This window comes from Palaemon carinicauda, chromosome 21, assembly GCF_036898095.1.
Source record: "Palaemon carinicauda isolate YSFRI2023 chromosome 21, ASM3689809v2, whole genome shotgun sequence".
Lineage (NCBI taxonomy): Eukaryota > Metazoa > Arthropoda > Malacostraca > Decapoda > Palaemonidae > Palaemon > Palaemon carinicauda.
In genome coordinates, this window is record NC_090745.1 from 3,102,028 (window position 1) to 3,114,527 (window position 12,500).

Sequence of the window (12,500 nt, forward strand, 5' to 3'; positions counted from 1 at the left end):
TTTCCTCACTGGGCTAATTTTCTATATTGGAGCCCTTGGGCTTAAAGCATCTTGCTCTTACAACTAGGGTTGTAGCTTAGCTAGTAATAATAATAATAATAATAATAATAATGATAATAATGATAATAAGTGATGATAATAATAATAATTATAATAATAATAATAAATGATATTAATAATAACACCGTTTTTAAAATATTTTTATTAATTGTTCATTAATTCTCTTGTAGTTTATTTATTTCCTTTCCTCACTGGGCTATTTATTTTTCTATTGGAGCCCTTGGACTTATAGCATCCTCTTCTTCCCAATAAGGTTGTAGCTTATCTAATAATATTAATAATAATGCCGCTTTCTTTTCAAGGGATGTTTTCAACTTTGCCCTTTTCAAAGGTTTCAAATCTATTCAATTTCAAGGGATATTTTCAAGTACCTTTTTTCTTTTTTTTGTTAAGGCTTCAGCATAATCCCTTTCGATTTAAATTTGCAGCGCTACCTTTTCCCAGACAAGGCATCAACCTGGCAATCTTTTATTATTATTATTATTATTATTATTATTATTATTATTATTACTATTACTATTACTATTACTATTATTATTATTATTATTATTAATTGCTAAGCTACAACCCTAGTTGGAAAAGCAGAATGCTATAAGCACAGAGGCTCCAACAAGGAAAATAGCCCAGTGAGGAAAGGAAACAAGGAAAATTAAGAATGTCTCCTATGTAAACTATAAAAACTAACAAAACATGAGGAAGAGAAATTAGATAGAATAGGATATTTTTCAACTGTTAATTATTATTATTATTATTATTATTATTATTATTACTTGCTAAGCTACAACCCTAGTTGGAAAAGGAAGATGCTACTTAGCCCAGGGGCTCCAATATGGAAAATAGCCCAGTGAGGAAAGGAAACAAGGTAATAAGAGAATTAATTAACAATTAGAAGTTTTATTCCAGCTGTTACCAAGTTGTGGAATGATCTTCCTAATCGGGTGGTTGAATCAGTAGAACTTCAAAAGTTCAAAGTTGGAGCAAATGCTTTTTTGTTGACCAGGCGGACATGAGTCTTTTTATAGTTTATTTATGACATATTTGTTTTTGATGCTGTTAATAGTTTATATATGACATGTCTGTTTTGACGTTACTGTTTTTAGAATGATTTATTGTTAATTTGTTCTCTTCATTTATTTATTTCCTTATTTCCTTTCCTCACTGGGCTATTTTTCCCTGTTGGAGCCCCTGGGCTTATAGCATCTTGCTTTTCCAACTAGGGTTGTAGCTTGGATAGTAATAATAATAATAATAATAATAAAATATTTAAGAACAGTCACAACAATTAAAATGAATATTTTATTATTATTATTATTATTTGCTAAGCTACAACCCTAGTTGGAACAGCAGGATGCTACTTAGCTCAGGGGCTCCAATAAGGAAAATACCCCAGTGAGGAAAGGAAACAAGGGAATAAGAGAATTAATTAACAAATAAAATAAAATAGTTAAGAACAGTAACAACAATTAAAATGAATATTTCATATATAGACTACAAAAACTTTAACGAAACAAGAGGAAGAGAAATAAGATAGAACAGTGTGCCCGGGTGTACCCTCAAGCAAGAGGACTCTAACTCCAGACAGCGGAAGACCATGGTACTGAGGCGATGGCCTAACATCGCACGCAAGGGATCATACTATTCCATTTTGCAGTTGACGGCATAATTCTACCAGCTTCCAGCTTCGATTCCAGCACTCCTGCTGCTATAATTAACAAAGTCAGGCCAGCTGCTGATAAAGGTTAGCTTGTAACTGTTATCGATGTACTGTTAGGGCAGCGATGTGATCAGTTATGTCTGAAATACAGGGACTGGTCGGAAAGAACGGCCCCATATAAAATTCGGTAGAAGATGAAAAATTGCTTACCCCACTGGTTGTTGGGATCTACCTAGGGAGTGAGGTTGCTAGCCCCCATGCCCTGTCGCATGAATGTTTAATTGGCTTATTTGCAGACGATAATTGTTTTCCTCCCAGTGGTCACCCCACACCGGAACTGGTCAGACTCACCGTTGCTTAAATTCACTGATAGAATTACTAATAGTATATCAAATGTGTATTTATTTTACAGAAAACCGAGGCAAAATAGTTGAATAAAAACAGCCATGAAACTGTTTAATAATAATAATAATATTATTATTATTATTATTATTATTATTATTATTATTATTACTTGCTAAGCTACAACCCTAGTTGGAAAGGTAGGATGCTATAAGCCCAGGGGCTCCAACAGGGAAAATAGCCCAGTGAGGAAAGAAGAAAAGGAAAGTATAATATTCTAAGAAAAGTAACAACATTAAAATAAATATCCCATATATACTGTAAACTATAAAAACTTTAACAAAACAAAAGGAAGAGAAATAAGATAAAATAATGTGCTCGAGTGTACCCTCAAGCAAGAGAACTCTACCCCAAGACAGTGGAAGACCATGGTACAGAGGCTATGGCACTACCCAAAACTAGAGAATAATTGTTTGATTTTGGAGTGTCCTTCTCCTAGAAGAGCTGTTTACCATAGCCAAAGAATCTCTTCTCATTAAGGATGAAAACAAGTTTACGAAAAACTTGTATATAAAAAGGACCAACAAAAAAACTAGTTTAAGATTGAAACGCAAAACGCAAAATATGAAGCAACAAAACAAAAACATCCTTTTAACTAAACAACTACTAAATTAGTCCATTCAAGTGAGAGAAGCTAACTTCTTTCAGTGCCAGAACAAAAAAAAGGTTGATAGGCAACAGACTGAATCTCACAAAACAGGTCTGAAGACTTTAACGTTACGTTACCTTTATAACGGCACACACACGTAAATGAATTCAAGAAGGCTAACTGGCTGATTCGTTTAACCTTTGGAATTTGGCGATCAGAAGAAAAAGTCAACGATATACTCTTCCGGGTGACCGATAGAAATATCCTTAAATGACTTGTCTTGCAACATACGAAAGACATGTCAAAGATGGCATAAGCTTTGTTAAAATGGTAGTGGGAAAAAAGTGGTTTGCTATGTCTTATTGATGTCACATTCTTTACTTTAAAGTTTGTTTTCCTGGTCCTACCATTCTTTACTTTAAAGTTTTTCCTGATCCTATCACTCTACTATAGAAGGTTTTTTTCTGATCCTATCATTCTTTACTTCAAATGTTGTTTTCCTGGTCCTATCATTCTTCACTTTAAAGGTTGTTTTCCTGATCCTATCATTCTTTACTATAAAGTTTGTTTTTCCTGGTCCTGTCATTCTTTACTTTAAAGGTTGCTCTCCTGGTCCTATCATTCTTTACTCTAAAGGTCGTTTTCCTGGTCCTATCATTCTTTACTCTAAAGGTCGTTTTCCTGGTCCTATCATTCTTTACTCTAAAGGTCGTTTTCCTGGTCCTATCATTCTTTACTTTAAAGGTTGCTCTCCTGGTCCTATCCTTCTTTACTCTAAAGGTCGTTTTCCTGGTCCTACCATTCTTTACTCTAAAGGTCGTTTTCCTGGTCCTATCATTCTTTACTCTAAAGATCGTTTTCCTGGTCCTCTCATTTTTTACTTTAAAGGTTGCTCTCCTGGTCCTATCCTTCTTTACTCTAAAGGTTGGTTTCCTGTTCCTGTCATTCTTTACTTTAAGGGTAGTTCTCCTGGTATTATCATTCTTTACTTTAAATGTTGTTTTCCTGGTCCTATCATTCTTTACTATAAAGGTTGTTTTCCTGGTCTTCTCATTCTTTACCTTAAAGATAGTTCTCCTGGTCCTATCATTCTTTACTTTAAATGTTGTTTTCCTGGTCCTATCATTCTTTACTATAAAGGTTGTTTTCCTGGTCCTCTCATTCTTTACCTTAAAGGTAGTTCTCCTGGTCCTATCATTCTTTAATTTAACTCATGGTCCTCTCATTCTTTACCTTAAAGGTAGTTCTCCTGGTCCTATCATTCTTTACTTTAACTCCTGGTCCTATCATTCTTTACTTTAAATGTTTTCCTGGTCCTATCATTCTTTACTTTAAAGTTTGTTTTTCTGGTCCTGTCATTCTTTACTATAATGGTTGTTTTCATGGTCCTATCATTCTTTACCTTAAATGTTGTTTTCCTGGTGCTATAATTCTTTACTTTAAAGTTTGTTTTTCTGGTCCTGTCATTCTTTACTTTACCTCCTGGTCCTATCATTCTTTACTTTAAATGTTTTCCTGGTCCTATCATTCTTTACTATAAAGGTTGTTTTTTCCTGGTCCTGTCATTCTTTACTATAATGGTTGTTTTCCTGGTCCTCTCATTCTTTACTTTAAAGTTTGTTTTCCCGATCCCACCATTCTTTACTCTAAAGGTTGTTTTCCTGGTCCTATCATTCTTTACTTGAAAGGTAGTTCTCCTGGTCCTATCATTCTTTAATTTAACTCCTGGTCCTATCATTCTTTACTTTAAGGGTAGTTCTCCTGGTCCTATCATTCTTTAATTTAAATGTTATTTTCCTGGTCCTATCATTCTTTACTCTAAAGGTAGTTCTCCTGGTCCTATCATTCTTTACTTTAAATGTTATTTTCCTGGTCCTATCATTCTTTACTTTAAAGGCAGTTCTCCTGGTCCTATCATTCTTTACTTTAAATGTAGTTCTCCTGGTCCTATCATTCTTTACTTTAAAGGTAGTTCTCCTGGTCCTATCATTCTTTACTTTAAATGTTATTTTCCTGGTCCTATCATTCTTTACTTTAAAGGTAGTTCTCCTGGTCCTATCATTCTTTACTTTAAATGTTGTTTTCCTGGTCCTATCATTCTTTACTTTAAATGTAGTTTTCCTGGTCCTATCATTCTTTACTTTAAAGGTAGTTCTTCTGGTCCTATCATTCTTTAATTTAATTCCTGGTCCTATCATTCTTTACTTTAAAGGTAGTTCTCCTGGTCCTATCATTCTTTAATTTAACTCCTGGTCCTATCATTCTTTACTTTAAAGGTAGTTCTCCTGGTCCTATCATTCTTTAATTTAACTCCTGGTCCTATCATTCTTTACTTTAAAGGTAGTTCTCCTGGTCCTATCATTCTTTACTTTAACTCCTGGTCCTATCATTCTTTACTTTAAAGGTAGTTCTCCTGGTCCTATCATTCTTTACTTTAAATGTTATTTTCCTGGTCCTATCATTCTTTACTCTAAAGGTAGTTCTCCTGGTCCTATCATTCTTTACTTTAAATGTTATTTTCCTGGTCCTATCATTCTTTACTCTAAAGGTAGTTCTCCTGGTCCTATCATTCTTTACTTTAAATGTTATTTTCCTGGTCCTATCATTCTTTACTTTAAAGGTAGTTCTCCTGGTCCTATCATTCTTTAATTTAATTCCTGGTCCTATCATTCTTTACTTTAAAGGTAGTTCTCCTGGTCCTATCATTCTTTAATTTAACTCCTGGTCCTATCATTCTTTACTTTAAATGTAGTTCTCCTGGTCCTATCATTCTTTACTTTAAAGGTAGTTCTCCTGGTCCTATCATTCTTTAATTTAACTCCTGGTCCTATCATTCTTTACTCTACAGGTAGTTCTCCTGGTCCTATCATTCTTTACTTTAAATGTTATTTTCCTGGTCCTATCATTCTTTACTTTAAAGGTAGTTCTCCTGGTCCTATCATTCTTTACTTTAAATGTTGTTTTCCTGGTCCTATCATTCTTTACTTTAAATGTAGTTTTCCTGGTCCTATCATTGTTTACTCTAAAGGTAGTTCTCCTGGTCCTATCATTCTTTACTTTAAATGTTGTTTTCCTGGTCCTATCATTCTTTACTTTAAATGTAGTTTTCCTGGTCCTATCATTCTTTACTTTAAAGGTAGTTCTTCTGGTCCTCTCATTCTTTAATTTAATTCCTGGTCCTATCATTCTTTACTTTAAAGGTAGTTCTCCTGGTCCTATCATTCTTTAATTTAACTCCTGGTCCTATCATTCTTTACTTTAAAGGTAGTTCTCCTGGTCCTATCATTCTTTAATTTAAATGTTATTTTCCTGGTCCTATCATTCTTTACTCTAAAGGTAGTTCTCCTGGTCCTATCAATCTTTACTTTAAATGTTATTTTCCTGGTCCTATCATTCTTTACTTTAAAGGTAGTTCTCCTGGTCCTATCATTCTTTAATTTAATTCCTGGTCCTATCATTCTTTACTTTAAAGGTAGTTCTCCTGGTCCTATCATTCTTTACTTTAAATGTTGTTTTCCTGGTCCTATCATTCTTTACTTTAAATGTAGTTCTCCTGGTCCTATCATTCTTTACTTTAAAGGTAGTTCTCCTGGTCCTATCATTCTTCACTTTAAATGTTATTTTCCTGGTCCTATCATTCTTTACTCTAAAGGTAGTTCTCCTGGTCCTATCATTCTTTACTTTAAATGTTATTTTCTTGGTCCTATCATTCTTTACTCTAAAGGTAGTTCTCCTGGTCCTATCATTCTTTACTTTAAATGTTATTTTCCTGGTCCTATCATTCTTTACTTTAAAGGTTGTTCTCCTAGTCCTATCATTCTTTACTTTAAAGGTAGTTCTCCTAGTCCTATCATTCTTTACTTTAAAGGTAGTTCTCCTGGTCCTAACATTCTTTACTTTAAAGATTGTTTTCCTGGTCCTATCATTCTTTACTTTAAAGGTAGTTCTCCTAGTCCTATCATTCTTTACTTTAAAGGTAGTTCTCCTAGTCCTATCATTCTTTACTTTAAAGGTAGTTCTCCTAGTCCTATCATTCTTTACTTTAAAGGTAGTTCTCCTGGTCCTAACATTCTTTACTTTAAAGATTGTTTTCCTGGTCCTATCACACGTGGAAACCTTGCGCCCTACAGGATCTAAATGATCTATTTGTTGTATACATTCTTAGGTATTTAGAGTATCACACTGTGTATTCTACATTATTGTGAAGGATGAATATCTTCACGAAAATAAGTGGTTCTCCCAACATTTATGACCTAACAGACACATATTAAGGAGAATAGAGTACAGGCAATTAGTAAAGTACTTCATGTTACACTGGGGAACACTGTCCCCTACAGGACCCACAACGTCAATATATCTTATAAATTCTTAGATAATTGGTGTGTCACACAGCACATTGCATATTTTTAGTCAAATCCACCTTATCGGAAGACTTAAAAAACGAGATGTCTTCGTTTTCTTCTTGAAAGCCTTAATATCATCAGTCTTTCTGAAGTTTAGTGGCAGCTTGTGGTATAGTCTTTTGGGCCACATATTTGATAGCTCTAAAATTCTTGGATATAAACACAGTAATATATCCATGATTAGAATATTTTATTAGATCACAGCCGACCGGGGAAAGGAAAAATAAGGCTCGCTTGATGTCTGGATCATCAAATATGAATGAAGAAGCTATTCTGGGCAAAGACATCGTATTGATCAGGCGATCGATATACTGAAGAATGCCAAGGTCATTTTATTAGGCATAGAGAATCCAGTGAATTATATCCAGCCAGGCTTCAATTATGCTTCAGTCAAGGGCCGAAATGAAAATGACAAAGAAGACTTTGCCAAGATGCATTATAATGAGCGGATGTACACACAAAGGCAACCATTATAATTCCATGGCTTAAGAATTGCAGTAAAAAATTGCAGGAATAACTTTTTTCCTTTTTTTTCAGTGCGATTACAAAAAGCCAAGAATTTCTTAAGACTGCTTTTCCCTAATTAAGAAAATATTCTGAGTAAGGTAAAAGTAAGATAATTATGTACATATGACGACTGTGCGTTTATGTACGATCTTGCACACTGATAAATATGTCTGTATATGTGTCATCACTTATCTTAGTAATAACTAACCCACGCAACTGGAATGAAAGGTTAGCAGCACAAATTCTAGTTATAGTAGGTAGTAGGTTGGCCAGGGCACCAGTCACCCGTTGAGATACTACCGCTAAAGAGTTATGGGGTCCTTTGACTGGTCAGACAGTACTGCAGTGGATCCTTTTCTCTGGTTACGGTTCTTTCCCTCTGCCTACACATACACCGAATAGTCTGGCCTATTCTTTACAGATTCTCCTCTGTCCTCATACACTTGACAACACTGATATTACCAAACCATTCTTCTTTGCCCAAGGGGTTAACTACTGCACTGTAATTGTTCAGTGACTACTATCCTCTTGGTAAGGGTAGAAGAGACTCTTTAGCTATGGTAAGCAGCTCTTCTAGGAGAAGGACACTCCAAAACCAAACCATTGTTCTCTAGTCTTGGGTAGTGCCAAAGCCTCTGTACCACGGTCTTCCAATGTCTTGGGTTAGAGTTCTCTGGCTTGAGGGTACACTCAGACACACTGTTCTATCTAATTTCTCTTCCTCTTGTTTTATTAAAGTTTTTATAGTCTATATAGGAAATATTTATTTTAATGTTACTGTTCTTAAAAAAATTAATTTTTCTTTGTTTCATTTCCTTACTGGGCTATTTTCCCTGTTGGGGCCCCTGGGCTTATAGCATCCTGCTTTTCCAACTAGGGTTGTAGCTTAGCAATTAATAATAATAATAATATTATTATTATTATTATTATTATTACTTGCTAAGCTACATCCCTAGTTGGAAAAGCAGGATGCTATAAGCCCAGGGGCTCCAACAGAGAAAATAGCCCATTGAGGAAAGGAAACAAGGGAAAAAATATCCTAAGAACAGTAACAACATTAAAATAAATATTTTCTATATAAACTATAAAATGTATGGCTTGATTTTTTTTTTAAAGACGAGGCAAAGCTAAGTGACATTTTAGTCGACAACAAAGACTTCTTTATCTTAAGTTTTGACCCATTTTTATATAAAGAAAAGACCTTTGCGGCTACAAAGAGTTGTGGTGGCCAATGTGGTAACGTCCCTGACTTGTGAACGCCAGTCTGGGATTCGAGTCCCGCTCAAACTCCTAAGTTTCTTCGGTCGCTGCAACCTCGCCATCCTTGTGAGCTAAGGATGGGGGATTTTGGGAGCCTGTAGGTCTATCTGCTGAGTCATCAGCAACCATTACCTGGCCCTCCTTGGTCCTAGCTTGGGTGGAGAGGGGGCATGGGCGCTGATCATATGTAATATGGTCAGTCTCTAAGGCATTATCCTGCTTTATAGGGCAATCTCACTGTCCCTTGCCTCTGCCATTCATGAGTGGCCTTTAAACCTTTAAAGGGGAACCTATAGTGAAAGTCTTAGCAGACACATCATGGGAAAACTGTAGTTGACACCTGATAGGAAATCTTCAGTAGACAAAAGGAGTAAACCTTTTTAGACGAAGGGAAGGCTTCTGTCGACAAAATGGGAAATATTTGTTGAATATTATAGAGAAAACCTTAGTACATTGTTAGAAAAAAATCGTAATTTTAATAAGAAATTTTTCGTAAATATATACTGTTCTCAATCGTATTTCAGTAAAATACAGGCGACCGTAATTTTACCATACTTTGTTATTATCTTCTACGGGTTGGTAACCGTTACATCACTCCTTTACGTTAATATAACCGTTTTTAAAACTATAAAAATCCTGGAATCAATGTTGCCAGACACTTACCATTTTCCAATGCAAATTTTCAAGTGTAGATTCATATAGGTCAAACGCTATTGTAGACATACAAAAAGGGAAAGTGTGTAGATGTATAAGGCCTTTACAGAGACGTGAAGGGAAACAACTGGTAAAACACACGAACTACACAGAGGAAACACTTCAGTAGATTCAAACGAAAAGACAATACAAAGAGACCGTCCATTCGAATGTAAGTCATATCTCTATTCACATAGGGAGGGAAACCGTCTATCCCCATAGAGGGAAAAAATCCTCTTTAGACACATAATTAGAAAGCATTTGTAGACAGGCGAGGGGCAAGACTCTTTAGACTCATAAAGGAAAGATTCTGTAGACACAAAGGGAAAAATCTTTGTAGACACAAGGGAAAGCCTAGACACACATGAAAAGACTATAAACTCAAAGGAAAAAGACTATAAACAAAAAGGAAAAGACTGTAAACACAAAGGAAAAGACTATAGACACAAAGGAAAAAGACTATAGACACAAAGGAAAAAGACTATAAACTCAAAAGAAAAGGATATAAACACAAAGGAAAAGACTATAAACCCAAGGGGAAAGACTTTAGACAAAATGAGAAAGACTGTATACATAATTAAGGCGAAGCCTCTGCATACATCATACAAGGAGAGTCTTTATACACAAAGTGAAAACCTAGTTATATCAAAGTATAAAAAAGGGCCACTAGAAGAGTTGGAAGACCTAGGCCTACATGGCTGAGGGCTTTGAAGCGCGAAGTAGATGATGATGAATGGAGGAGTATTGAATTAAAAGCTCAAGATAGAGACAACTGGCGAAATCTAACCGAGGCCCTTTGCGTCAATAGGCGTAGGAGATGATGATGATGATAAAAAATGAGAAACATAACTTTCCCTAATGCCTGAATACAAAGCCTTGATGATTGGCAAGTTTTTCGGGAATATGATAAACATACAAACTTAAAAGATCTGAACGCAATGGTCTTGTTGTAACATAAATTAAGGATATTTTGTTAAAATTCTTATAGTTTATATAGGAAATATTTACTTTTCTGTTATTGTTTTTAAAATATCTAATTTTTCCTTATTTCCTTTCCTCATTGCGCTATTTTCCCTATTGGAGCCTCTAGGCTTATAGCATCCAGCTTTTCCAATTAGGGTTGTAGCTTAGCAAGTAATAATAATAATTAGCAAAGGTCTCTATATTAGGAAAGTGGTGGTCTATTGGAAACATCCTTGTTTGGCGATCACCTGGATGGTGTTCGAGTCCCTCCCAAGTTCGATGGTTTCTTTTATATCTGCAACCTCACCATCCTTGTGAGCTAAACGGGGGGGGGGGAGCCTATAGGTCTACCTGCTGATTCATCATCAACAGCCATTGCTTGGCCCTCCCTGGTCCTAGCTTCGGTGGAGTGGGGACTTGGGCGATGATCATAGACATTACTAACCCTTGCCTCTGCTATTCGCGCGCGCGCGTGTGTGTGTGTGTGTGTGTGTGTGTGTATTTCCTGTCACGCAGATGGACAATCTCTGGGAAAATAACTTATCTCCCACAAATTGTCCAAACTAACATGTAGTAGTTAGGAAAGGGGGAATGATTGAATGTGAGTGCGTGTGTACTGTACATATATCTCTAAATATTTAGCCATCATTTTGACGGGTTGCGTACACTATTATATATATATATATATATATATATATATATATATATATATATATATATATATATATATATATATATATATATATCTATCTATCTATCTATCTATATATATATATATATATATATATATATATATATATATATATATATATATATATATATATAATTTATCATCAGCTTGACAACTTGTATTGAGGAAATTAAAACAAAATTCAAAATTTAAAATAGGGTTGTAGCTAAGCTTAAAATAATAATAATAATAATAATAATAATAATAATAATAATAATGTGTACGAAATTCGCGTATCATGTGTTACTTAAGTCCATTTAACCTTAAAACGTTTTTCTTCACTTTCCACAGATGTCGTAGTTAAGACAGTTAATCACCGCATAATAAAACATCCAATTAAATCTCTGCAACGTTCAAATTACCCTACAATAAAAGTCGTCGAGTCTTGCTTGAACTGACAAAAAAAGACTTGGCAACTAAACCATGGAAAAACTTGCTGTAAGTTGAACAGCCTCGGGTGAACAGAGGGACTGGTGGGTGAAAAACGTCTTAGAAAGATCTCGTATTGGCATAAGATAAGTTTATTCAACAACTGCAGCATTAATTAATTGTGAAACATTTCTAAACGTTTGTAAACAAAAGCTGGCAACAATGACGTATCATGAGTGGGAAGCCAGCGTTGGGGGTTAGACCAGAACAACATTAGCATAAAAAAAAAAGATGAGGACTTTTGTTTCTTGTTTTCTTTTTTTAGGAAAACGTTGCCCTATTATATAATAAACTTGGCATTGGTGAGTGTGGGCGTCTGTTGCCCATGGTGACAAACAGTAACTTTTTTTTCAGTATTCTTGCCTTAAGATATTCCAAGTACCTTATCCCACTGCAAAGAAAAGCTTAGCCATGAGTCTATGAATACTGCTGCTATTTCTATAAAGTCATCCTTATATAAACTTTCACCCTAATCTTTATATAAATCCTACATCAGTGTTGCAAGAAGCCCACTGCGAACAAAGGGACCTGTGCGTCATCCCCGACACCCCTGCCTACCTCTATCTACCCCGACTGACAGCGACACAGGACTCTATATACCCAGCTAGTGGACCCAACGTTTCGAACAGGTTAAACTGATTGTGCCCCGTCTCTACCCAGTTTCCAATTTTGTTATAACAACTAAAATATGCAGCATTTAAAGGATAGCAATCCATGAGATATCTAGTGTTGAGATAAAGTTAAGTCATGACAAATATAAACAAAAGAATGTCAACAAACTCACCTCCTCTTGGACATCCGTAGCACATT

The 12,500-nt window shown here is 35.2% G+C and overlaps 1 protein-coding gene across 3 annotated transcripts in view; it reads right to left on the minus strand.

The window, feature by feature from the left end:
• LOC137615157 (phospholipid-transporting ATPase ABCA3-like) overlaps positions 1-12,500 on the minus strand; it is a 503,547-nt gene that overhangs the window by 153,585 nt on the left and 337,462 nt on the right. Inside the window, exon 1 of one of the 3 annotated variants that reach the window (XM_068344793.1) lies at positions 12,475-12,500. This exon is cut by the window's right edge and continues 241 nt beyond it. The exons of the other annotated variants lie outside the window; for them this stretch is intronic. Coding sequence (XP_068200894.1) covers positions 12,475-12,500 — 26 coding nt within the window. The remainder of the gene's footprint in view (positions 1-12,474) is intronic. 3 annotated transcript variants of the gene reach the window in all.